General features: G+C 55.8%; 14 protein-coding genes across 14 annotated transcripts; 9 read left to right on the top strand and 5 right to left on the bottom strand.

Moving 5' to 3' along the window:
* The first annotated feature begins 15 nt into the window (after positions 1–15).
* Positions 16–2,429, top strand: L969DRAFT_86504 (uncharacterized protein). Its single transcript, XM_014713038.1, has one exon. The coding sequence runs from the start codon at positions 360–362 to the stop codon at positions 2,304–2,306; it is 1,947 nt and encodes a 648-aa protein (XP_014568524.1). The 5' UTR covers positions 16–359; the 3' UTR covers positions 2,307–2,429.
* Positions 2,430–2,660: 231 nt separating this feature from the next.
* L969DRAFT_16580 (uncharacterized protein) lies at positions 2,661–4,481 on the top strand (the record flags this gene model as incomplete). The annotated part of the gene is made up of 9 exons (XM_014712856.1): positions 2,661–2,744; positions 2,809–2,923; positions 2,988–3,254; positions 3,310–3,361; positions 3,412–3,527; positions 3,576–3,764; positions 3,815–4,019; positions 4,068–4,226; positions 4,277–4,481. The coding sequence occupies 9 exons, from the start codon at positions 2,661–2,663 to the stop codon at positions 4,479–4,481; spliced, it is 1,392 nt and encodes a 463-aa protein (XP_014568342.1).
* Positions 4,482–4,688: 207 nt separating this feature from the next.
* L969DRAFT_47709 (uncharacterized protein) lies at positions 4,689–6,828 on the bottom strand (the record flags this gene model as incomplete). The annotated part of the gene is made up of 7 exons (XM_014713037.1): positions 4,689–4,734; positions 4,793–4,835; positions 4,886–4,934; positions 4,987–5,101; positions 5,151–5,429; positions 5,478–6,042; positions 6,096–6,828. 7 exons carry the CDS (start codon positions 6,826–6,828, stop codon positions 4,689–4,691), a joined length of 1,830 nt encoding a protein of 609 aa, XP_014568523.1.
* Positions 6,829–7,012: 184 nt separating this feature from the next.
* Positions 7,013–8,330, bottom strand: L969DRAFT_16578 (uncharacterized protein; the record flags this gene model as incomplete). Its single annotated transcript, XM_014712855.1, has 9 exons — positions 7,013–7,184; positions 7,237–7,469; positions 7,518–7,782; positions 7,835–7,868; positions 7,918–7,984; positions 8,030–8,075; positions 8,123–8,153; positions 8,201–8,264; positions 8,313–8,330. 9 exons carry the CDS (start codon positions 8,328–8,330, stop codon positions 7,013–7,015), a joined length of 930 nt encoding a protein of 309 aa, XP_014568341.1.
* Positions 8,273–9,095, top strand: L969DRAFT_385000 (uncharacterized protein). The gene has a single exon (XM_014713036.1). The coding sequence runs from the start codon at positions 8,510–8,512 to the stop codon at positions 8,921–8,923; it is 414 nt and encodes a 137-aa protein (XP_014568522.1). The 5' UTR covers positions 8,273–8,509; the 3' UTR covers positions 8,924–9,095.
* On the top strand, positions 8,792–10,272 carry L969DRAFT_86500 (uncharacterized protein). The gene is made up of 3 exons (XM_014713035.1): positions 8,792–8,938; positions 8,988–10,081; positions 10,139–10,272. The coding sequence occupies exons 2-3, from the start codon at positions 9,104–9,106 to the stop codon at positions 10,217–10,219; spliced, it is 1,059 nt and encodes a 352-aa protein (XP_014568521.1). The 5' UTR covers positions 8,792–8,938; positions 8,988–9,103; the 3' UTR covers positions 10,220–10,272.
* A 74-nt stretch (positions 10,273–10,346) lies between these two features.
* L969DRAFT_86499 (uncharacterized protein) lies at positions 10,347–11,499 on the top strand. Its single transcript, XM_014713034.1, has 4 exons — positions 10,347–11,147; positions 11,199–11,271; positions 11,324–11,426; positions 11,479–11,499. The coding sequence occupies exon 1, from the start codon at positions 10,370–10,372 to the stop codon at positions 10,997–10,999; it is 630 nt and encodes a 209-aa protein (XP_014568520.1). The 5' UTR covers positions 10,347–10,369; the 3' UTR covers positions 11,000–11,147; positions 11,199–11,271; positions 11,324–11,426; positions 11,479–11,499.
* On the bottom strand, positions 11,118–11,571 carry L969DRAFT_16576 (uncharacterized protein; the record flags this gene model as incomplete). Its single annotated transcript, XM_014712854.1, has 5 exons — positions 11,118–11,147; positions 11,199–11,271; positions 11,324–11,426; positions 11,479–11,499; positions 11,547–11,571. 5 exons carry the CDS (start codon positions 11,569–11,571, stop codon positions 11,118–11,120), a joined length of 252 nt encoding a protein of 83 aa, XP_014568340.1.
* Positions 11,572–11,785: 214 nt separating this feature from the next.
* L969DRAFT_93734 (uncharacterized protein) lies at positions 11,786–13,816 on the top strand (the record flags this gene model as incomplete). Its single annotated transcript, XM_014713033.1, has 7 exons — positions 11,786–11,850; positions 11,964–12,214; positions 12,264–12,343; positions 12,393–12,468; positions 12,523–13,145; positions 13,192–13,614; positions 13,664–13,816. The coding sequence occupies 7 exons, from the start codon at positions 11,786–11,788 to the stop codon at positions 13,814–13,816; spliced, it is 1,671 nt and encodes a 556-aa protein (XP_014568519.1).
* A 195-nt stretch (positions 13,817–14,011) lies between these two features.
* L969DRAFT_93733 (uncharacterized protein) lies at positions 14,012–15,708 on the top strand (the record flags this gene model as incomplete). Its single annotated transcript, XM_014713032.1, has 7 exons — positions 14,012–14,493; positions 14,743–14,762; positions 15,014–15,057; positions 15,118–15,182; positions 15,249–15,463; positions 15,520–15,646; positions 15,696–15,708. The coding sequence occupies 7 exons, from the start codon at positions 14,012–14,014 to the stop codon at positions 15,706–15,708; spliced, it is 966 nt and encodes a 321-aa protein (XP_014568518.1).
* Positions 15,709–15,712: 4 nt separating this feature from the next.
* Positions 15,713–16,907, bottom strand: L969DRAFT_86496 (uncharacterized protein). Its single transcript, XM_014713031.1, has 2 exons — positions 16,028–16,907; positions 15,713–15,977 (listed from the first exon to the last, which is right to left on the bottom strand). The coding sequence occupies exons 1-2, from the start codon at positions 16,870–16,872 to the stop codon at positions 15,800–15,802; spliced, it is 1,023 nt and encodes a 340-aa protein (XP_014568517.1). The 5' UTR covers positions 16,873–16,907; the 3' UTR covers positions 15,713–15,799.
* Positions 16,828–20,070, top strand: L969DRAFT_86495 (glycosyltransferase family 39 protein). The gene is made up of 5 exons (XM_014713030.1): positions 16,828–17,371; positions 17,426–18,716; positions 18,769–18,998; positions 19,046–19,532; positions 19,583–20,070. The coding sequence occupies exons 1-5, from the start codon at positions 17,028–17,030 to the stop codon at positions 19,985–19,987; spliced, it is 2,757 nt and encodes a 918-aa protein (XP_014568516.1). The 5' UTR covers positions 16,828–17,027; the 3' UTR covers positions 19,988–20,070.
* On the bottom strand, positions 20,033–22,241 carry L969DRAFT_16570 (uncharacterized protein; the record flags this gene model as incomplete). Its single annotated transcript, XM_014712853.1, has 6 exons — positions 20,033–20,086; positions 20,133–21,111; positions 21,159–21,673; positions 21,724–22,042; positions 22,100–22,122; positions 22,188–22,241. The coding sequence occupies 6 exons, from the start codon at positions 22,239–22,241 to the stop codon at positions 20,033–20,035; spliced, it is 1,944 nt and encodes a 647-aa protein (XP_014568339.1).
* Positions 22,242–22,345: 104 nt separating this feature from the next.
* Positions 22,346–23,821, top strand: L969DRAFT_102638 (uncharacterized protein; the record flags this gene model as incomplete). The annotated part of the gene is made up of 4 exons (XM_014713029.1): positions 22,346–22,491; positions 22,551–22,670; positions 22,719–23,005; positions 23,060–23,821. The coding sequence occupies exons 1-4, from the start codon at positions 22,389–22,391 to the stop codon at positions 23,819–23,821; spliced, it is 1,272 nt and encodes a 423-aa protein (XP_014568515.1). The 5' UTR covers positions 22,346–22,388.
* Between the last annotated feature and the right edge of the window lie 8 nt (positions 23,822–23,829).

The raw sequence follows: 23,829 nt of genomic DNA, 5'->3' as shown, positions 1-23,829 counted from the left end.
ATCGGCTTGCGTCGTGCCAGCCTGAAAAAGAACTAGGCTTTGGAGACGGGCTCGCTCCGGCAAAGAGGATCCACGGATCCAGCAGGACCTCAGTTGCTTGCGATGGTCGACTGAGCGCATACTCCCTTCATCGGCCCCAGCGTGAAAAAGTCACATTCAGGGGTCGACCTTGTGAACGCGTGACCTCCAGACCCTTGGCTACTGTCTCCCTGGCTGGGCGCGCTCGACGAGCAACACGCGGACCCGTCAGCGCAAAAAGCTCGAGGAACGGTAGCGACAACGCTCGACGATAGCGTTGGGCGTGCCACACAAGTCCTGACTTGGGCCAGTACGCTGGTGTCACGACCCCGCGGCAAGCCATGGATCTGTCATGGTGTCCCGTATGCGACCGGCAGATCGATCCTGTGCCAGACGACGAAGCTGCACACGCCCATGCCAGCGAGCTGTCCGGCGAAGGACACACAAACGCGCCGGAGGCACAACCTCATCAACCTCATCCACTCGCCAGAGCTACGAATGGCACCATCAAAGCCAAGCCAGGCGCTTCTACAGCGATCAGACGCAACGGTAGCGCGGGCAAACTGCATAATGCGCGTCCGCATAAGCTCGTTTCCTTGCCCCCGCCCATACCGCTCTCGCCAAGTACTACCGCGCTCAAGAAGGCAGACAAAGGTAAATCACCAGCATCAGAACAGCCCAAGCTCGGTCTGCAATCCTGGGTTGGCTTGTATTGTTCCGACGACTGTCGACGGGTGGACGAGCTCAGATCGCGCCTCGCTTTTGCCGACCTGGAAGCACACCCCTACGATCCCGAACTGAACGGATTGCCCGATCAGCCGCACTCCTCGGGCGGTGCGTCATCGCGTCGGTACTCGTCAGATAGACCGAGCGGACCGAAACCGATCAGGCCTACCTTTCTGGCCCAAAGAAGCAGCGGTAGCGCTGGAAGTGACATACCCTGCTACCAGAGCACAGAATCGCTTCTCTCACTCGACTCGCCCACTTTCGGACCTTCTGCCTACTCCCATCCTGTGCCTCAACGGGCGCAGGGAGCACTGGGCTCAGGCCTGCGAGCGATGACGCCCATTCACATGGGCTCATCACCGTCTAAAAGCCATCTGTCGAGCGAGCCCATGCCTAGCACGCGTACGAGAAGCGAGGAATCCGCCAGCAGACCTCGCTCTCTTGCGCGTTCCTCGACTGGTTTCGCGCTGACAAAGGCACCTCCGACGCTGTCAGGCACAGTCACGGAGCCTGCAATGGCATCATTAGATCCCACTGCTGCTGCCGTACTGCCGCGCGCCTCTTCTTTCGCACAGTTGCCGCTCAAGCATTCGCATAGACATCAGCTGTCGAATAGCTCCATGCCGCATCTCTCTTGCTCGCCTAGCTCTGCAAGCTCGACGCTGTCAACCGCGTCCAATTATTCGACTGGTCAGTCTACAGGCCCATCTGCCACACTCAGACGACCCAGCGCTGGCTCGAGCGATCATCTCTCGCGAGGATCAGACAAGGAGCGCGGCCCCACCGCGTTGCATTCTGATTATGCGCTGTACTATCACCCCAAAAGGATACCCTCATCCCCTTCGATCGCGCCTTCGTACAGCATACCCAATAGACCTGCTCCTCCCGACGCCCGGCTTCTGTCTGCATCTGCCGGTACAATAAGTCACATCATCAATGCCAAGTTACCGAGGAACTCGCTAGCCATGACGTCTGGGCATTCGCGCGGACCGAGCCCCAACGGCCGCGACAGAACACCCACAGGAAGTCTGAGCGCTCTACCGGGCTTGCCTCGCGCATACTCTGCCGCTTCGATACGTCAACATAGTCCCCGCCCGCCGCCTGCTCGCTTCTCAACGTCCTATTCGAATGGCTCGCGTCTCGGAGCAAGAGCTGCTTCGCCTGCCCACCTTTCGAGCTCCTACAACCGTCCCGGCGTCACGCGGGGAAGCTCCCACCGTTCAGATACTTCTTCCGAAGACGATAGCAGCTCCAGCTCCGATGACGCCGAGCAAGAGCACTATGCTCGATCGCCTGGCTATTTCCAGCAAGGCGAGTACGAGCAGCAACAGCGAGAAGCTCCGAAGGGCTGGAATTGGGATCGCGTGCCCGGCAAGCTTGCGCAATACCAAGCTATGGACCTCGATAAGATTCGAAAGACCCAGAGCGGTAGCGATCTGCCGCTGCGAAAGCATGGCTACAAGGCAGACGCTCAGCCGGTGGATCGATCGCGGGTCTCTTCACCTGCTCTTGCGACGGGCAGCAAGAAGCGACTCTTTTACTTTTCGACCGATGGAAGCTAAGCTGTAAAAAAACTCATCTGTACGTCTCAAGGAAACACTGGAAATGCGCATCTCACAAAGGACGCAGGTTCTGCAATTCACTCGCATGCAAGCTGTAGCTAATGTATAGACCTGTAATCTCATGACGTCTCGTAAAGCCTGCGTGGAGGGTTGTCTGTCTTGCTGTTGAGCGATCAGCTGTATCAGGGACACAAGACCAATCTGAGAAACTAGCACCGCATGCGAACATAGCTGCTGAGAGGATGAGAGAGAGGCACACGATGAGGATGATGCGTTTGCCGGCTCCAGCCGGGTCGCGCGCGCTTGTTCGCTGATAATTTACTCGAGTCGGCCACCAGTAGAAAGTCAGAAAGAATGCTGCTCGCTGCTCGTGCTGCCGCAAGACCGGCCTTCCGAACGCTCTCGCAAGCTCACTCTGTTCGCTATGCGTCAGGAAAGGTCAGCTGCTGCCGTCGTTTGAGCTCGCACGAGCTAGGCTGATCAGCTCGTTCGACTGGCACAGAGTCTGTCGGAAACGATTGCCGAGATTGTGCCAGAGCGTCAGGAACTGGCCAAGAAGATCCGTACAGAGTATGGACAGAAGAGCCTCGGCGAGATCAAGGTCGAGAACGTCATGGGTCAGTCACGCCATTCTTTTGCTGTCGGGCGTCCACTCGTAGCTGACACCCATGAGCTCATCAGGCGGTATGAGAGGTCTCAAGGTCATGATCTGGGATCCCTCGGTGCTCGACGCCAATGAAGGCATTCGCTTCTGGGGCAAGAGCATCCCAGAGTGCCAAAAGGTCTTGCCCGCCGCAAAGGACGGAGAGGAGATGCTCCCGGAGAGCATGCTCTGGTTCCTCATGACCGGCAAGGTCCCCAGCCGCGAACAGACGGACGATCTCATCGCCGACTTGGCGGAGCGCAGCACCATCCCCGCCTACGCGGAGAAGATCATTGACAGCTTTCGTAGGTATCGCGGTCATTAGCTCTTGCGCGGGCTGACGGTAGCGTACGCGCACAGCCAAGACACTCCACCCCATGACACAGTTCGTGTCTGCCGTCGCTGCACTCAAGTAAGCATATCGCACCTGTCTGATCTATACTGGTCTCACATTGCTCGCAGCCACGACTCCAAGTTTGCAAAGGCTTACTCGGCTGGCATGAAGAAGTCGGAATACTGGAAGACCACGCTCGAGGACTCGCTCGACCTGATTGCCAAGTCGTTCACCGTCGCTGCCCGTATGTGCCAGCTTCTTTACAGCATCTCAAATTGACGCGCCTTGACAGGCATCTACAACAATGTCTATCTCGACGGCGCTAGCAAGATCCCAGCTCTCGACAAGTCGCGCGATCTCTCATGGAACTTTGCCAATCAGATCGGATTCGGAGACAAGAAGGGCTTCATTGAGATCATCCGTCTCTACAACGCTCTCCATACCGATCACGAAGGCGGCAACGTCTCTGCCCACACCACCCGTACGTGCTCTGCGGTCTGCCTAGCATGCGAGACTGACGCGCTCACACAGACTTGGTCGGATCTGCGTTGTCTGATCCTTACTTGTCTTACTCGGCTGCGCTTGCCGGTCTTGCCGGTCCTCTGCACGGTCTCGCGAACCAAGAAGCACTCAAATTCGTCCTGTCCATCAAGGACGCCATCGGCGGTGATGCGACGCACGACCAAGTCAAGGAGCAGCTCTGGAAGATCCTCAACTCTGGTCGCGTCGTTCCTGGGTAAGCAAAGCCCCATTTCTCGTGACGGCCACTGATCGAAGTCCGCAGATACGGCCACGCTGTCTTGCGCAAGCCTGACCCTCGCTTTGATGCTCTGAGAGACTTTGGCAACCGCAACAAGGACGTTGCTGAGGATCCAGTCTTCCAGCTCGTCGACAAGCTCTTCAAGGTCGCGCCAGGCGTTCTCACCGAGCACGGCAAGACCAAGTACGCGCCCATTTTGACGTCGCGTGACGTGTATTGACAAGCGACCGCAGGAATCCTTTCCCTAACGTCGACGCAGCATCTGGCTCGTTGCTTTACCACTACGGTCTGACTCAGTTCGAGTTCTACACGGTCACCTTTGGCACATCGCGTGCTATCGGCGCTCTGTCAGCGCTCGTACATGACCGAATCATCGGGCTGCCCATCGAGCGACCCAAGTCGGTATCTATGGAATCAATCGTTCAGATGTTCAAGTAGACCGCGCAATTCGCGCCAATTGCAAAATCTCGAGGATGACCTCTGGCTTTCATTGCGCGTGATCCTAAGATGTTTCCCTGCGAGCCACGTGCTGCGACTGAAACGGCCATGCAATGCATGCAATGCCTTTCCTTTGTGACAATACCCTCTATGCTACATAAATCATGCTTGCGTGTTCCTGGCCTTGCGTGCTTTTTGGCCCTGCGATCAAAACAACCCCAACAGAGTCCGTAGCTGTTTGAAATTAGGCGATCTACGCAGCAAGCAGATTCAGGATCTGGCAACGAAAGCAGGAACGAATGTGGACACACCCGAATCCAGTAACAGGGTCCCAAGATTTGGAAGCCACGAAGCCTGGCGATGGCTGTTAGCCACTTGGTCACGCGCACAGCCAATAAGCTTACCTGTAGTGTTGCAGCCGAACGATGAGCCGCTTGTGACATCCGTGAAGCCCTTTCGAAAGCGATCTAAGCCTGACCCTGAGATCGAGGCAGAATAGGCTTACTGCTTGCCCGATTGTGTAAAGGAATGGATTGAAGAAGCCTAGTGTAGGACGACCATTGGCGATGAGATTGTCGTTCAGTAAGGTGATGATGCCAGCAACAGTAGGAGCGGAGGCGCTGCGATTCACAATGAGCATGTCGCGTATCTCTAGCTAATTATGCGCACCTCGTTCCACCGACACTGATGTTCTTTCCATCCCAGACGATCGCAAACTTGCTGCCTTGAGCTGATACGTCCGGAAAACCTCGACCGTTGGGATTGAACTGTCCAGCGTAGGCTTTGCTCTGAGCTTGGTGGCCTGCTAAGTAACTTTGCACTGCGACTTTCTGATACGCTGGCGTGCTGAAATAGTTACTGAAGCCGCCACCCGACGCAAAGCCACCCAGTGTAGTATCTGTTGCGACCTCGGGATTCAAGCCTTGCAGAGCACCGACTGAGGTGACACTGCCAAAGGATATCAGTGGGATGCAAGTCGAAAAGACGCAAACTCACTATGGGCAAGTCGCAGGGAAGGTAGGAAGGAATGCGGGTTGCTTTGTGCCCACCTTGAAGCAGTCGCCAGAGATACCCACCCCGAAGTCACCGCTAGAGAAGATGACCGTCACGCCGCGCGCTCCGAGTTGCGCGAAACCGTTGCAAACCCTCTCTTGGTAGGCAGTAGGTACTGATTGCTCCTCATCGCCGTACGAGGTAGTCAAAACCGGAGGAATCGAGTCGAGCGACAAGAGATAGTCGAGCTGCTGCTGGTAGGGTTCGCTACCATTGTCGGGCGTCTCCAGAGTGGGTATGCTTGGCGGTGCCCCTCCAGTACTGAGGAAATCCGATCCGATGGGATAAACGAAGCCGCCCACTGTTTGGACATCCAAATTTGCCTCAATGTCGATCTCATTGGCTACATCAGACGCAGAGAGCGTTTGGTGGTTGATGGCACCATTGATCTGCGTGTAACTGTACTTGTAGTTGATCGCATCGGGTCGCTCCATGGCAGCAAAGAGCTTGAAGTCGGAATAGACCGCGGTTTCATTCAGATAGCCGGAGACGGTGATGAGCGTTTTGCCTGCCACACTGATCATTAACAACGATTGTAGATGACTGGGGATGGTCGCAGACCTTTCGTCTTGGGTACGTAGTCGATCGTGCCGTACAGTGTACGAAGACAAGCGTTTGTTACGGCATGCAAGTTCGTGCAGACTTGGCTGACCGAGGCATTCCTCGAGCCGAAGATGGGTACGAAAGGTGGGATAAAGTCTGCAGGAGTCATGGGGGTGTGCGTATGCCTGAACGCTTGCATAGAGCTAAAGAACGTCGTAGGTTGAACGGTATCGATATGTTCGTGTAGAGACGCTGGTAACGAATAACGTAAAGTGCGCACTGCACTCTTGCCAGAGATAGGATGATGATAGATATCGAACTGCGTATCGAGCATGCGGCTCGCCGTAGAGACTGGCAAAGTGAGTGTGATCCAGTCCTCGGATGCGGAATGCTTGAGCGCGTTGCGTTGCAGACCATGCTCTCCCAGGAAGTCATGGACAGCATCGAGCGTGTTTTGCTTAGGCCTGACATAATCTGCTACGCCTTGCTTGGTAAGATGTTGACCATATCGCGGGTTGAGCGGATCCGAGATCTCGAGCAAGTCCGCCTCGAGCCCCGCGGCATCCTTCTGCTTCAGACCGAAGTGCAGAGTGATCGTGTGATCAGCGGGGGCTTCGACTGTCTTGAGCCAGTGTCGGGGCACATCCGGCAACTCATGTTGGACCTTGTAATCGGCCTTGAGTGCAGGTGCCGAGTTCACGGGCCTTACAATGGCAAGTGCGCCGAGTGCGATCCACGCCAGGCTCGCCATTGTGTGCAAAAGTGATTGTGGTTTGGTGTATACAGTCTATATAACGTCCATCGTGCTCTTATCGAGCAACCGCGAGGTCAGGAAGCGGACTAGGTTCTTGTCTCAAAGCTCAAAGCGCGCTAATAAAGTGAATATGCAATTGTCCGAGCTCGGATCATATTAAGAGCCCATACGCCGGCGTGGTTCAGCCGAAATGTTGGACATAGGCCTTACCCACCTCTTCGAGCAGATCGCTCGTCTGCATGGCTCGCCCTGTTCGATCGAACGCTCGATGAGAGCATGTTCGCGTGATCGTCGCGCCCGCAAATGCAGCCAGGAGGGGCAGCCTCTCTGTCGGTATTCGCTCGGCGCCATCACTGTATATGACGATGAGCACATGATGCTGACAACGGCAGGAACTTGACCCACTCTTCCTGACCCTCTTCGTACGTCTTCGCCCAAGCCATGAAAGTACCAACTGTGCCGCTGAGCACGTCGCCCTGACCGCCGCATCGCTTGAGGCCGCCTGCCTCGTCGCACTTGAGAACGTCCTTGCCGTTCGATATGACATCGACCGCGCCCTTTTGCAGCACCGTCAGACCGCCCAAGGCGTTGGCGAGCTGCTTGGCCAGTGTGTCCGGATCACCCTTTTGATCGATACCCTGCGGTCTGCTGTGAGCGGCAAGCTCAGGTCAGCAAGCTCGACGTACCATCTTGGAGCATAGTCGTCCGAACTCGACGACGTTGGGCGTCAGTATGGCGCGTTTGTAGCCTTTGATGACTTCTGGCTCGCTCTGCACGAGGAAGAGGCCATCTGCATCGATGACGACATATTTGGCATCTTTTCGCGCGAGTTCTATCGCTGATCGTGCTGCGTCTTGCATGTGTTGCTCTCTGCCCAGCCCGGGACCGACAACAATGATGTGCAGGCGCGACAAAAGTGCTTTGAGCTCTTCTTCGATCGCCTTCGGATCTCTGTCCCTCCCTGCATCAGCACGATGTACATATGAACCGCTGCTCTTCGTACCCATCTTGCGCAAGCAGCCGGTGGACGATCAAGTCTGCCAACATGATGAGCGCGCGGATGCAATCTGCGCGAGAGAGGCGGACCAGGCGAGTATGTCTTGATGACGTTGCCCGCCGATGGCTCACAGATCACGTGTGCTAGATCGGCACCCTATGCTCGTATGAGCTTGGCAGGCATGGACCGTGTGAGACTGACAAGGCGCATGGCGGAGTAAGAGGAGAAATAAGGAGCGCCCGTGTAACTGCGAGGTGTAAGCGCTTTGCGAGAGCGCTCATGTATGCGCCATACTCTTTGCTGCCTCCGATCACACCGACCCGGCCTATTGGAGCGATGAGCTGGCGCTTGTAGTCTTACTCAGGCTCATACCTGCTTGGCCCTTGTGCTTATCCGAGCTGAGGCTGGGGATGATTCGACGAATCTCTGCATTGAGCTGCGAATCCATCAGCTTGGTCTGCAGTGGTGAGCTACCGTGACCGACCTGGCTGGCACTGCTCATGGTCGCAAGTGTTCGTCCAAGAGTAGTGAGGTGTCGGTCAGCTCGCATGGAGCCATCGTCATCGAGAGCGGGGCACTTGCCCCTCTCGCGTTGTGGAGACTCGTGCTCCGCGAGCAAATTCGGACCGACAGCGAACACTTCCAAGTCCCCCTCATCCCCCTTCCGAGACTCTCAGTAGCATGCGAAAGATGATCAATACCATTCTTGCAGTCGTCGCAATGCTCATTGCAGCTGCACACGCTCGCATTGGACCTACCTCACTCCAAACACTTCGCGCCGTACAAACGACTGGCAAGGGGCCAAGTATCAGCTCGGCCAATGCTGTCGATGCGACCGGGATCACAGCGGGTGGTGTGACATTCAAGAATGCCAAAGCTCGAGAGTACTATGTCGATGGCAGAACAATACCGCTCATGGACTTTGACATCGGTACATTGCGCACGTTATGCTGCTCCCCAATCGGAGCTGAGCCGAGAGAGCAGGACCACTATTCTCTGGCTTGCTTCCAATATCAGCAGCTGCTAATGAGACGCGCAAGCTGTTCTTCATTTTCACACCGACGCAATCCGGCAAATCAAGCAAGGATCTCGTAATCTGGCTCAATGGAGGTATGCAGGCCCGGGTTGCCAGACAACGGCGCTGAGCATATCGCATAAGGACCTGGATGCTCCTCTCTCGAGGGATGGCTTCAGGAGAATGGCCCTGCTACCTTTGGCTTCGGTCAGGCGGCGCCGACCCTCAGGACGAGTGGCAATTGGGCACAACACGCGCACATGCTTCACGTCGAGCAAATGGTTGGCTCTGGCTTCTCTCAGGGCCCTGTCACTGTGACCAACGACGACGAGCTGGCAGTGATGTTCATCGGCTTCATGCAGCAGTTCCTTCTCCTCTTTCCTGAGATGAATGGCTTTAGCTTGTACATGACCGGCGAAAGCTATGCTGGCTATCACGCTAGCTATATCAGCAAGAACATTGTGCAGCAGCCTGCAGCACTCAATCTCACTTTCCGAGGTCTCATGCTCTTTGATCCCAGTCTTCACTACGACATCATCCAAGAACAAGCACCGGCCTTGCCGTTTGCACGCTATTGGCAGGACATCATGCGTCTGAACGACACGACGCTTGCTACGCTTCAGACGCAAAGCGATCGATGTGGTTATACGAACTTCTTCGATCAGCTCACCTATCCGCCCAGCAAAGCTCTGACCTTTCCAAACGGCCGTACTACAGCGACTGAAGACTGCGATATCTTCAGCGCTATCATCAACGCCGCGCTCGTCATCAACCCCGCCTTCAATATTTACGACATATTGGACATTTCGGTCTTGTCCGACCCGCTCGGGCTGCCCGGCACCTTCCCCAGTCAGCAATTTCCCTTTAGCGCCTACTTCAATATAGAAGCGGTCAAGCAAGTGCTCCATGCACCCAACATCACTTGGGAGACTTGTGCTTCCGGTAAAGTATATGCAACACCCTCTGGCTACGGCACGAATGCTCCCTCGACTTTTGAAGCCCTGCCCATCGTGCTCAATGCTGGCAAGCGAGTCATCATCGGGCACGGTGCGCTTGATTATGTGCTCATGCAGAATGGCACTCGATTCGCCATTCAGAACATGACATGGCAGAACAGGCAAGGATTCCAACAGCCAATCGGCTCGGGATTGTTTTATACAGGCGCACAAGGCAGTGTTGGCAATGTACATGAAGAGAGAGGCTTGACTTATGTCGAGCCTTACCTCAGTGGGCATATGGTATGTCCGCATGTTCACACTTGACCCGGATGACATGACAGATCAATGTACTCGCAGGTGCCGCAATTCCAGCCGTTAGTGGCGGTCAAGATGCTCACTTATCTTCTCGGTCAGATTGACACCATTGTTGGAAAGTAGTCGCAGAGTATCCGGGTATATTTGTATTGGATGCTATGAAGATGTGCCATTGCTCGCCTCCGCCAAGTCTGCTCGAAGAGGCGAATAAAATTGACAGACAGTCCTTCGAGCTTCGCGCTTTGCGTCACGCGTCGCCGGCGTCGCCATGAGATGGATTTGCTGAGCTGTCTGGGCCACAGGGCCAACTCTGATGAGCTCAAGCGAGCTGTCCAGTCTCTTCATGGTCCGCCAAAGTCCAATGGCATTATCGAAGGCGACATCAAGGTCTATCGAGACGGGGTGTATATCAACCATTACGCACTCGGCTTTTCGCTATTCTTTGAGCCCGTCAAGGGCTACCAACTCCAGACACGCATGCCATCAAGCGACGTCGACTATGCGCAGCTACAGCTCGCAAGTCTGGACATCTACAACCCGTCAAAAGACAGCAAAAAGGTCAAATTTGGCACTTTTACAGGATTGCCTTTGCGAGTCACTGCCGGCATCGAGCTAGCCAGCGACACGACTGGCAAGCAGATCGTCAAAGCCTTGGGTGAGCCCGACCGCAAAGGAGGCGGTGCTGGACCTCAGGGCGCAAGCATGGGCGTCTGGATAGAATACACCAGCCTGGGACTCATGCTCGAATTCTCCTCGAGCGGGCTCGGATCTTGGGACACCGCGGCTACGCAAGCATGGTCTGTTGCTACGCTATTCCCGCCAACGCACGACAGCGCGAGGGAAGAAGAAGCCAGGATGTTATCCGTTCATGAAGCTCTGCGTGACGCGTCTACGCCTGCATGAAGCTCGCAAGCCAGTCACACAACAACATGCTCATGCATCTGGCTGAGCGATCTCACGTCTGGCCGCCTTTCTTCTAGCGACTGTCAAGGCCATTCGACCTGCCGAGCTGCTCGGCAAGCTAGACGGGGCCCGCGCCGCCCGGTATTAGCTGCAAGCCTGAGCATCAGCTGTCACGCGCAGCCAGATAGGTCGAGCGAACCATTGCAATGTTGTTACCGTTGAGCAGGGTCTGCCCTAGCTTCGTTGCTTTGCGACCCTGCGCTGTGTTTTCACTGTGAGAGCTTGTCAGATGGAGGCGTCACTTTCGTTTGCAAGTGAGCGCACTATTCGGTGACGTCGTCGAGGACCATATTGACAAAGTCATCGAATCCCAACAGTGTGCCTACGATCTCTCTCTCAGACTTGAGCACGACCCATAACCTCGAGCCTGCCACAGCCAATCAGCTTTGCCAGCGCGTCCAGACTGGGGCGTTGCCTACCGATGCACTTGTCGATTAGCTCTGCGCCATGGTCAATGATGATGGCACGGGGAGCTGCTCAGACTCACCAAGCGGAAGGATCTGTGTCGCCATGAGCCCAATTTCCTGGCGAGCTCCGGATCACCGATCACCTCGCAGGCGCAGGCGGGCGGCTCGAACGTACGCGTCAAAAGATTGATCGCCGAAATCGTTCGAGTGCAAGGCTGGGCAGGGCTGGGTGCCAATCTGATAATAGGCTGTCATCGCTTCATCTCAGGCAAGTCTCCTGGGCGAAGCTCGGCGTAGCAAACAGATCGAGTCAGCGTATATGCACGTCAGCTCAGAAAGCGCGGCATCCCTGCGCACGGTCTGTGCGTTGCGTGGACGCATTCTGTCAAATTGGTTCTACGTTGGGTTCGTGCGCTGACGGTCGCCTCGAGCAGGCTTGCGCGCAATACTTGTCTCTATCCATCTCGACTCTGATTGGCTGTCGGTGCATACCCCAGCCGACCTAGGCCAGCCTCATTAGGCCATCTCGGAACCACATCAAGCTCGCGCAACGCACAAATGTACCAGAACGTCAATGGCACCCGCCCAGGCCACCATCATAGATCCTCAACATCTGGCTCCACGCCTGCTGCTATTCTCAATGAGCACATGACCTCGCCAGACCCCACCTCGCTCGCTGCCGTGCCGATGAAAGAGTACTCGGCGCCTTTCGAAGTCACCGACGTTCGTCCAAAGGATGTCGGCATCCGTGCGTCACCCATCACCATCTCCATTTGATCAAGCTGACATATCCATAGATGCGCTCGAGCTGTATTTCCCCCATCGCTGCATCTCGGAAGCAGACCTTGAGCAATTTGATGGTGTATCCGCTGGCAAGGTACGCCTTTGTACTTTCGCGTGTCGCTGGGCTCACAGACGTGCGCCAGTATACCAAAGGTCTCGGCCAAGAGTACATGGCCTTCGTCGACGACCGCGAGGACATCTACAGCTTCCTGCTGACAGGTGAGCCCGGCTAGATGTCATCCGATGAGAGAATGAATCGAGCCGGCTGCGCAGTGACGTCCCAACTGCTGCATAAATACAACATAGATCCTAGAGCAATCGGTCGCATCGATATCGGCACAGAGACCATCATCGACAAGTCTAAATCGGTCAAGACCGTTCTCATGGATCTCTTCGCGCCCTACGGCAACCATGACATCGAAGGCATCGATTCCAAAAATGCCTGCTACGGCGGCACAGCTGCGCTCTTCAATGCTCTCAACTGGATCGAATCGTCCTCCTGGGACGGCAGATACGCACTCGTCGTCGCGGGCGACATTGCCATCTATGCCGAAGGGTCAGCTCGTCCTGTAGGCGGTGCCGGCGCCGTCGCGATGCTCGTCGGCCCCAACGCACCACTCGTGCCAGAACCCACTCATGGCACGTTCATGACGAACTCTTGGGACTTCTATAAGCCTTCGCTGGCCTCGGAATTCCCCGAAGTGGACGGACCGCTCACACTCATCGCGTACTTGTCAGCGCTCGAGTCGACGTATGCAAAGTATCGCGAGAAGGAGTCTGCCCGCTTGACAAAGTCCCAGACGTCAGACTCGAGCAAGGTCGATCTTGACTACTTTGACTACCTAGCATTCCACGGGCCATACGGCAAGCTCGTGCAAAAGGGCGTCGCACGCATGGTGGGCCAGTGTGTCTTTGTCAGTCATCGCGCTCATGCTTGCACAGATGTACGGCGACTATCACGCGGATCCATCTGCACCATTGTTCAATGATGTTGATCCTTCGCTTGCCGATGTCGCGCGATCGCAAACTTTGACCAAGAAGGATGTCGAAAAGACGTTTATCGACCTGTCTGCAGCTGCCTACAAGGAGAAGGTCTGGCCATCTACCAACTGTATGCGACGACTCGGCAACATGTACACCGCGTCGCTGTACGGTTCACTCGCCAGTGTCCTCGAGTCTGTTGCGCCAGAGACGCTCCGTGGCAAGCGAATAGGCATGTTCAGCTACGGCAGTGGTCTTGCAGCGACCTTTTTCGCCATCCGCGTGAAAGGCGATACGACAGAGATACGTTCAAAGGTCAATCTCGACGCGCGTCTTGCCAAGCTGCAAGTCAGACCGTGCGAGGAGTATGTGCGAGCACTAGAGGTATGCCGATCTCTCGCTTTCACATTACGATGCTTATATGGTCATGCAGCTCCGCGAAGAAAAGCACAACATTCGCAACTATACCCCAGATGGTCCTGTAGATGGCATGTGGCCAGATACCTTTTACCTGGAAAAGTGCGACGACAAGTTCAGAAGAACTTACGGCATCGCTCAACCCTCGCAAGAGCGCATTCAAGCTTGAAAGCGAGCTCGCGCAAGTATACCCCGGCCTCCATTTGTTGACTAATTGCAGCATTTTCTCGCACTGACCCTCCTTGCCCTCGGCTCCCGCCTTTGACCTCGCTTCTTGAAAATGCTCCTTCCTCGCCTTCTACAAAGCTATAAGTACAGCTCTGCTCTGGTCATACGTACTTCACTGATAAGCCAGCTCACAAACATGAAGATCATCATTGCTATCGCATGTGCCTTTGTCGCGTATTCCACCGCACAAACCGTCGCACCGATGGCAGACGCAGACGTCGACGCGCTCGCGCCCATTGCTGCACCTAATGCGACGACACCCGCAGTGCCCGCAGCCAATGCTACAACGCCCTCTGTCAATGCAACAATGCCTGTAGCGAATGCCACGATGCCGATGTCGATGAACTCGACAATGCTCGCAACGCCTTCGGCTGCCACTCCCGAACAGACTAGTGCGCCCGATAGTGCTGCATCCGCATCACCCAGCGCCAACACGAATGCAATTATGGATCAGCTGACCGCGCTCGAAGGTATGGTCAGTGCAACAGCAGCGCCTACGATTCCCAAAAGCTTCGACTTTGGCGCTGCACAAGCAACTGCATTGGTATGCCTCCTGTCCCGAACGTGCTATGCCCGCGCTGAGCGCGTGCCACAGCCTACAAATATCAATGATATTCTGTCTGCCGCGCCCACACAATTCGGCAGCCTGGCGTAGACTTGTTACATGCAGGGCCTCGCATCTCTGCTCTGATTCGACAGGTTTGTGCTATGCATGAATACGAATCTTTGGCTGTGATACGTTTATTACTAGAGAGACTTTGCCGCGAGGACGTGCGCGCGAGACGTTGGACGCGAGAAGTTACCGCATTGAATAATTATTCAAGTTTTCGCGCGAAGCCTCATTGCTCGCGCCCAGGCGTGACGCAGCGTTCGCATCAAGTCATCTCGTAAGTCGCCTCGCAGCTGCTTTGTGGCTCGTACGGTCGGCCCCGTCGCGCATGGCCACCTCGCAAGTTGACAAAGTTGAAGTCAGCGTTAGGCGCCACATCCTTGCCAATGCTGGTTCTTCACCTGGCTTGCGCTTGGTCGTGCGATCAGCCTCACGCATCGACTCGGACTTGCTGCTCTACGATACCGCTGTCCTTCCGTCCGACTGGTGATCACCAGAGCGTACGCTGACCTCGCTTTGTCCGTGCAGTCGATCAGGGACGGATTGCAATGGCGTTGAAGCGCATCAACAAGGTTCGGATAGCATCGCTCGCAATGGCTTGTGAGCCTGACTTGGGCACGCTGTCTTGACAGGAACTCCTCGATCTAGGCAAGGATCCACCATCGTCATGCAGCGCAGGGCCGACCGGTGACAACCTGTACGTTAGTCTCACTACTAGATCGTGACACGAACGCTCATCGTCCCTCGTCCGGCGCTTGTGCAGGTTTCAATGGCAAGCGACGATCATGGGACCGGGAGACTCTCCCTATGCAGGCGGTGTCTTCTTCCTCTCGATCACTTTTCCGACCGACTACCCTTTCAAGCCGCCCAAGGTCGCTTTCACGACCAAGATCTACCATCCCAATATCAACGCAAACGGCAGCATCTGCTTGGACATCTTAAGGGAACAGTGGAGCCCTGCGCTGACAATATCCAAAGGTACGCCCTGCAAACCTTGGCATAAGCGGTGCATGCTGAAGTCACCAATCACGCAGTGTTGCTCTCGATCTGCTCGCTTCTCAACGATCCAAACCCAGACGATCCGCTCGTACCGGACATTGCGAATCTGTACAAGACCGACCGCGCTCGCTACGAAAGCACGGCAAGAGAGTGGACCCGAAAGTGCGATATTTGCATCAGCTCTTTGCCCGGGAGCTGATCAATGCCACAGGTACGCGACATGAAGACATCAAGACTTAGTACATTAGCAGCGCATCTTCAATGTGTCTGATCGTAGATTGCAACTTCTCTCATAAACGCGCTGCTTCGCTCGTGCTAGCTTGCATTGCTTGCGCTCCAGATGCAGATCAGACCATCTTCGCCGCCTGAGACCACTCTGTCACTGGCGACATCGTGATGGATGCAACGGACAATGTCGCTATGACTGCCACTGAATGTGGCGAGTACCGCGTCTGGCTCATCGACGCTCTGCCTCGCCACCACGAATTCACCGCTGTCAATCGAAATCTGAGCCAAAGCTGAGCTGGACAGAGAGCTACGCACGACTCGGTACCCAGCCATGTCTGCACAGCATCAGCAGTCACATCTGCACGAATGACGTGATGGCTTTGCCAGCCTTGCTCTGTCTGACCGCGCACATCGCCGAGCTCGTCAAGGACCTCACATTCTGCCAGATCCCAAATTGAGATGGTCTCTTGGGTCGTCAAGCAAGCCAAGCGTTCTTGCAGCATGCTCATCGACCGCAGTGGCGCGCCCTCGTTACCCGTGGCTATCACGGCGTCGTCTTCGTCCGAAAGGCGCGTGTCGAAGCAAGTCCAGAGCGTGTCCGTCGATCCCGAGAAGAGCTGGTGTCGTCTGTGAGGATGATAACGGACACAGGTGATGTCGTCTGAATGCGACTCTGTGTAGGTATGTACGACCGCCGCTGCTCGCAGATCCCAGATATCGATGTGCGCCTCGTGCAGGGCAAGTTCAGTTCCTGCTGCTATCTGCGTCTGATGGCTGTCGAACGCGCCGCATGTGTATGCTCCCGGTCGGGCGCTCTTAAGCGACAGGTTGCCGCCTGGCGCGCCCGTACGCAGATCATAAAGCACGGCGTCGCCCTGATCTGATGTCATGCAAAGCACGGGAGCTGGCCAGACGGACCCTGTGAGGGAAGTCACGTTGGCTTTGCCTTGTATCGCATTGAGCTGCTTCAGGGTCGCAGAGTCATATGTCCGTATGGACTTGTCTGAGCCGGCAGCTGCAAAAGTCGAGTCGAATGCAGCCAATTCGAGGACGTATGTGCCGCTTCGACCAAGCCGGGCTTTGCTCACGAGCTGGCCAGCTATACAATCTGGAGCTGGAGCGAGTCTGCGCACTTTGCGAGGCCGCTCCTCAATGTCCATCGAAGCGAAAACTGTCGGGGTCCTTGACCGCCTTGGCGCTGAGTTCCACTGAAAGTCACCACTGATCTGTGGTATCAACTGAATACGAATTCAAGAAGCGGCGGATGCTGCGCGCGCACCGTGCACCGTGCAACGACGAGGCTACTTTCATCGCGATGGCGAGTGCGCCTCGAGCCAGGCGACCGCTCGCGCCAGCCATCGAGCATACAGGTCTCAATGGCTCGTCGGACGAGAAACTCACAAAACGCGGAACAGTCCATGTCGAGACGGCGGCACCTCTGGCCAAACCTCAAGGAGGACTGGCGACGGGCTGGCTAGCCCAACCGGCACTCAAAGGCAAGGGCAAGAGGACATCAGCCGTACAGGATGGCGGCCCCCTCGATTTTCTTGGCGGAGGGCTAGAGGTGCTGTCGGCTGGCGAAGTCAAAGTGCTCGTTGGCGTCTTGCTGCTCGCTTGCTGGGTACGGCTGTGGCATCTCGACCGCCCAAGCAGCGTTGTGTGAGGCTTTCTGGAAGCTGTGTGCAGAGCAAGACGCTGACGCAATGTCTACAGATTCGATGAGGTACACTTTGGAGGCTTTGCGAGTAAATACCTCAAGAGCAAGTTCTTCATGGACGTCCATCCGCCCCTGGCCAAGCTGCTCATCACACTTGCCGGCTTCGTGTCTGGTTTCGACGGCAACTTCGATTTTAAAGAGATTGGCATGTCCTACAAGGAGATGCGCGTGCCGTACATCGCGATGCGGATGCTGCCTGCTACTTTGGGGATAATGCTCGTCCCGCTAGCTTATTTTACCCTACGCATACTGGCGTGCAGACCAACGACAGCACTCATGGCGAGCTTGCTGGTCACTTTTGAGAACGGCCTCATCACTCAATCACGACACATCCTACTCGATTCACCATTAATATTTTTCACTGCACTCACCGCGTTCGCATGGTGCGGCTTTGCCAAAGAAGACGAGCGGCGCTCTTTCACACCAATCTGGTGGTCTTGGCTCACTTTCACTGGCGTCGCTCTGGGCGCAGTCGTCAGTTGCAAATGGGTCGGTCTTTTCACGATCGCGACTATCGGCTTGGCCACGATCAAGCAACTATGGGACCTCCTCGGCAATTTGCGCGTCTCTTTGCCGTTGCTAGTTCGGCATTTCATCGCACGTGCAATATGTCTCATCCTGATACCCTGTCTGTTCTATGCGAGCATGTTCGGCTTGCATTTTGCCGTCTTGAGCAACTCTGGCGAAGGCGATGGCTTCATGAGCTCAGAATTTCAGCATTCTCTACGTGGGCACGGCATGGAAAATACGTTTGCCGACGTCTATCTCGGCTCACGGATCACGATCAAGCATCTCAACACGCAGGGGGGCTACCTGCATTCGCACGCGCATATGTATCCTGGCGGAAGCCACCAGCAGCAGATCACGCTCTATCCTCATCGAGATGAGAACAACGACTGGATTGTCTCCAATGTCACCGCAGAAGGCGCACCCAAGATCGATTTTCAGACACTCGAACAGCTCGTACCTATCATGGACCGGACTGTCCTTCGTTTCGAGCATGCAACGACTGGCAAGAGGCTACACTCTCATGACGTCAGACCACCGGTTTCTGAGGTCGACTGGCAGAACGAAGTCTCTGGCTATGGTTTCGAAGGATTCGATGGTGACGTGAACGATCACTTTGCCATCGAGATCGACCCCACATACACAGACTCAAGCGACAAACTCGCGAAGAAACAGATTCGTTCACTGCGTACAAAGTTTCGGCTGCGACATACACTCACAGGGTGCTATTTATTCTCGCACAAGGTCAAGCTGCCTGAGTGGGGTTTCGAGCAGCAGGAGGTGATCATTGCACGGAAAAGGCTATCCACTCGCTGATCTAGCCCTCGTGCAGGTCACATGCAATAAGAACCCATCGAAGGCTAACTCGATTTGGTATGTTGAGACGAACAGTCACCCGCAAATCCCTGCGGATGCAGCTACGGTCAACTACAAGGGTGCGGGCTTCTGGAGCAAATTCTTCGAGCTCAATGCCGTCATGTGGCAAACCAATCAAGGTCTCACCGATCGACATGCCTACGACTCTCGGCCGCAGTCCTGGCCTGCGCTGAAGAGGGGCATCAAGTCAGTCGCACGCTAAGCTACATTGTTGTGCTGACCCGGCGAACCAGCTTTTGGGTCAAAGATCATCGACAGATCTACTTGATCGGCAATCCCGTCATCTGGTGGTCCAGCACACTAGCCGTGCTCTTATACGCAGCTGTGAGAGCGCTCATCTTTATAAGAGCAAAGCGCGGCTTCCAAGACCTCAACAATACATCTGTCGCATTCTACGACGGCGTTTGCGGCTTCCTGGCGATGGGCTGGGCGCTGCACTACTTTCCCTTCTTCCTCATGAATCGACAGCTCTTCCTACATCATTACTTTCCGGCGCTATACTTTGCCATACTCATGCTCGCCGCCATATTCGATGCCGCCACGAGCCGGCTTGCCCCTCGGTATAGACTCGGCGCAGCTGCGGCCTGTCTCTTGCTAGCTATCATGGCCTGGGCGCATTGGTCGCCTCTCGCCTATGCTGGACAGTGGACACGCGGGCAATGCGAATCAGCCAAGCTGCTAAAAAGCTGGGATTTCTCCTGCTCGGACTTCCCAGTATCTGTAAGCCATTCTGCTGCGAGCATATGTCTGAGCTGACTTGGGTGACGCAGCTCGCCGAATATACCACAGCAATTGTGCCAAAAGAAGCCGCACGTGCAACGCCGACAGCCGAGGATGGCGTGGTGGTCGATGCTGTGGTGCCGCCAGTGATACCACCGCAAGAAGCGGAAGAGCCGAACTTGGCCGTCAATTTCGATCCGCCATTAGATCCAACGACGCCGGCTGCAGTCGCCCCGATACAGAATGCTTTCTCTGATCCGCACGCAGCAGGCGAGATCGTGCAGACAGCAGGATTACCGCAAGAAGCCGCCGAAGCAGAGGCTGTGATCGAAGAGGGAGATGATTCCGACGCGCCTGTCACCTATGCCGACGATCCTGACGCAATCCAAACGACACGAGATGAAAGTGTAGCACTACCGGACAAGGCCGAGCCTACTGGCGAGGAGGTTTCGTGACGGCACGTCATTGTACAACAGTAAACCGCAAAATGCACACGATCTTTATACGCGACCGCCTTGCTGCAGCGACATCAGTGCACCGACAAACGTGAGCATCTGCGCGTCTGGTCAGCGATGGCACTTCCTGTGCAGAAAGACCTACCAGTTTTGCCCGCACGTCTTTGATATCGTCGGGCACAAGGAAGATGAGCGCGCCAAGCTTTCGTGCGACCGAGATGGCCAGCTTGGCATTATTGAGACATTCGTCGTCATTCCTTCCTTCCAAGACGAGCGAGTAATCGACATAGCCGGGCTTCATGCTGTCAAGCAGGTCCAGGAAGAAATGAGCGTTCTTGAGGCCAGGATCCCGGAAACTGCGCATTGATGAACGCTTGCCACCGGCTTTGACAGTATCGTTAGCCCATCGAACGATGTCTTGGTCTGTGATCTCTTTGCCGCCTTTGCTCAAGCCTGCTAAAGTAGCGGTCACGTTCTTGCGCATCAATTGCCAGACTAGGCCGAGCGTCAACGTCTTCTGTCCGTCGACAATATCTGCGCCCTGAATGCCGACAAGCTGCATGTGGTTGGCTTTGCCAAGGTCGACTGCGTAATTCGTATTCTCGACCGCTTTGAAGCGCGAGAGCTCAGGCGCAGGCTCGTCTTGGTTGACATGCGCAGGCTTCTTCGACACTCGCCGCCAGACGACGGATCCAGGCGCGACTTTGTCAAAGGCCTGCAGTAAGACCGTGCCATCTCTGAGATCTTCGAAGAGGTTGTAAACGCCCGGTTCGACGTTGAGCGAATTCAGCCAGAGTGTGAAGACGCGCGCCTCCCGCTCGCCTTCTGCATCAAAGTCCTCGATGACAGGCCGCTCGGTCTCTTCGAGCGGCTCGAGACCAGGCCAAGTATTGAAGAGGTGGGCAACAAAGGCCAGATTGAGCTTCGGATTGCCTGCGACCATCGAGCCTGCTGTGAGATATTTGCGACAGCCGATTCTGTCTGCGTTCTGCAGGGTCTGCTCTGCTCGCTGCAGCAGGTCGCGCGTCTGTAGAGGGTTGCGTGAACACTGGTCCGGTTTGAGCTGATTGAGCAGCACGGTGTAATTCTCTGCATCATGCACATCTTTGGAAAAGTTGTTCACCCTGATCGTGCTGATCAGAACAGCCAAGGGAAACGCAAAGCAGCCTACCTTCTGGGCCAATTGGCGGCTTTGAGATGATAGTTGAACCATCGCAACAAGATCTGATCAGGCGGTAGCCGAAGGAATTGCTCGAGCGTTTCGCCATCATCGAGTAGCCGATACAATTCGGGATGGAGCTTGATGTCGATCTTGCTGAGCAGGCCGCGTCTGATGATCTGCCATATGAGCCCAAGGACGAGGTGCTCCCTTCCCTCGATGAGATCGGTCGGTCCAATGTTGACGACCGAGCACCCGATGGCTTTGGCCGATTGGATCACAATGTTGTTGTTCTCTGTCATCTGGAAATTGTTGATGCCTTTGGCAGCAGGCGGCGCAAGACCGGTCGAAGGACCGCGCTTGTGTCCTTTGGATGAGATGTTGAGCACACGCTCGTCGATCGTATCGGGTACAGAATCGTTGATGAGCTTAGAAAGTACGAGACCGTCCTTGCACTCGTCAAAGACTTGCATCGTATCGAGCGGTATGGGCAGCCTTGAGCCGATGTCAGCATCTCCAGCGAGGACCTGAGGCGAGGCATCAGCTCCAGATCTGCGTACATCGCGTGCAGACTGACCGAGTTGATATGACGAGTAAACTCGACCCGCTCGTCGTCGTTGATGGTGTGGGCAGAGCTCCCTGTACTGCCGCCAATCGTCGTCCTACCCGGCTTACTCTTGCCAGGAATGAGACCCGCGCCATTCTGCGACGAGCTCGCAGTGACGCGGAGCGAGCTGAACAGGTCCGCAAATTCCTCTACGTCCACTCGCCCTGAAGCATCAGAGACCGACTTGAGCGCTGCTCGCACTTGATCGTATCCGTAGCCGTGTTGCTGTGTGAACGCATCCGACACTGCCCTCTGTGACAGATACTTCGCTCCGTCTGCATCCAGCGAGCTGACAGAATGCAGTCCGATCAGCTACCGACGAGGCGGACGAGTAAGGCAGACTGACTTGAATTCGTGTACAAGCGACATCTGCGGGCAAGAGGCAGACAGCATGAGCCACTGTGTTGCGGACTGCCGCCAGCGGAGCGACGTACGACCTCATCCTGAGATAGCTCCGGATGCTTCTTGCGGATCTTCAGAGCTTCCATTGCGGCTGACTGAACCTGAGCGGTGCACGCCCGACAGTGACGAGTTATTAGGTGGCGTCGTTCTGCCTCGTCGTCGCCAGCTGGCAGGCGCGTCACCACGTCACCACGTCATCACCACTGGACCTTGGACATCTGCGGATACCCGACATGGCTCGTCAGCCGAGCGGTGCAGATCAAGCAACCGAAACGTATGAGTCACTCACGGCCGACGAAGTCAAGCAGCGACTGGACGAGCACGAGCACGGCGAGAGTGTGTGCTGCTCGCTTGCGGCGCGTACATCCAGCTGAGACAAGCGATTCCGCTCGCAGTTTCCACGCTTCTCGACCTACTGACGGAACAGCTCGAAGCGCTCATTGCCTCCTATCGCGCAAGAACACAGAGTCGTCTTCTGCTTGAGCAGATACCCGCAGAGATTCGAGCAATGAAGAGTGGGTCCGCATCATGCTTCAATGCATGACAAGTCTGATGGCGTGCAGTGAGAGACCTGGCTGCGTTCAGCTGGGACATGGATGCTGCACTCAAGTCGCGAGAACGAGGAGCGCAAGAGCCCCTCGGGCGTAGTCCCAAAAAGGTCAAATCCTTCCTGGAAAGCCTGAGCAGTCCCTTCAAGACGCGACAGCCGAGTCCTACGCCCGCGCCAGTCCCGAGCACATCCCAACTAGCACAGCCTACTGAACAGTCTCTGCCGAAGAAAGCGACAAAGAGGCCGAGCGAAGCGCACCTCAACGGCTCGCCTGCAAAACAGCCAAGGGTCTCGTCGCAGGTAGCTAGATCCTCTCCGAAAGTTGATCGCTCTCATGGCTGATATCGGCGATAGGATGCAAACACAAGGACACGCACGACAGGAACAGCCACACCGAGTAAACGCGCACCGCCCGGTGGTTTCACCTACCGCGCAAGGCTCTCATCTGCACTGCCAGCACAAGCGCCGCCTGTCACCATCTCGACGCCCAGCACCAGCACTTCACGCTCAGGAGAGTCACGTTTGCTCACGCATACTGTCAAGAGAAGGCCCAAAAAGGACGAGAGCATTATGGCCTTCTCCGTCAACGGCAGTCCGCTCGGAGTACTCGACTTGCAAGGAGGCTCGGATGACGAGGACATGGACGATACCTTTATGCTGGAACAACGTTCACCGCAGCAGGCTTGGCAAATGGTAGATGATGATACACCGAGTGATCCTGCAGGGCAGCCTAAGACACAGTCGAAAGCGGGTGCATTCTTCAATGGACTCTCGCCTAAAAAGTCTGCGGAATCGCTCCTGAGGAAGCATCCTTCGAGAATCCCCTCGCCCGTCAAGGGTGTCGTACCTCAAGGCAATGTCAAGGCCAAGGCGAATGCCTTTGCGGCTTCTATGACCTCGCGATTGCCTGTCTCGCCCAATAAGCTCAGGCGGCCAGCCTCCAAGCAGGCTACCATGCCTCCAGCCGTCAGCACTAGCGCCAATGAGGCGAGTACGACATTAGCAGCAATGCGTCGCCAGCTTCAAGCCGTCAACATGGCCGAAGACGATCGCAAGAAGATGCAGGGCCTGATCGACTTGCTCGAGCGTACTCAGCAGGGCATCGCGACGACATAGCACCCGGT

The sequence above is a fragment of the Mixia osmundae genome, assembly GCF_000708205.1.
Source record: "Mixia osmundae IAM 14324 unplaced genomic scaffold scaffold_4, whole genome shotgun sequence".
In the NCBI taxonomy this organism is placed as follows: domain Eukaryota; kingdom Fungi; phylum Basidiomycota; class Mixiomycetes; order Mixiales; family Mixiaceae; genus Mixia; species Mixia osmundae.
Note: the sequence above shows the minus strand (reverse complement) of the source record. Positions and strands in the feature narration are given on the sequence as shown.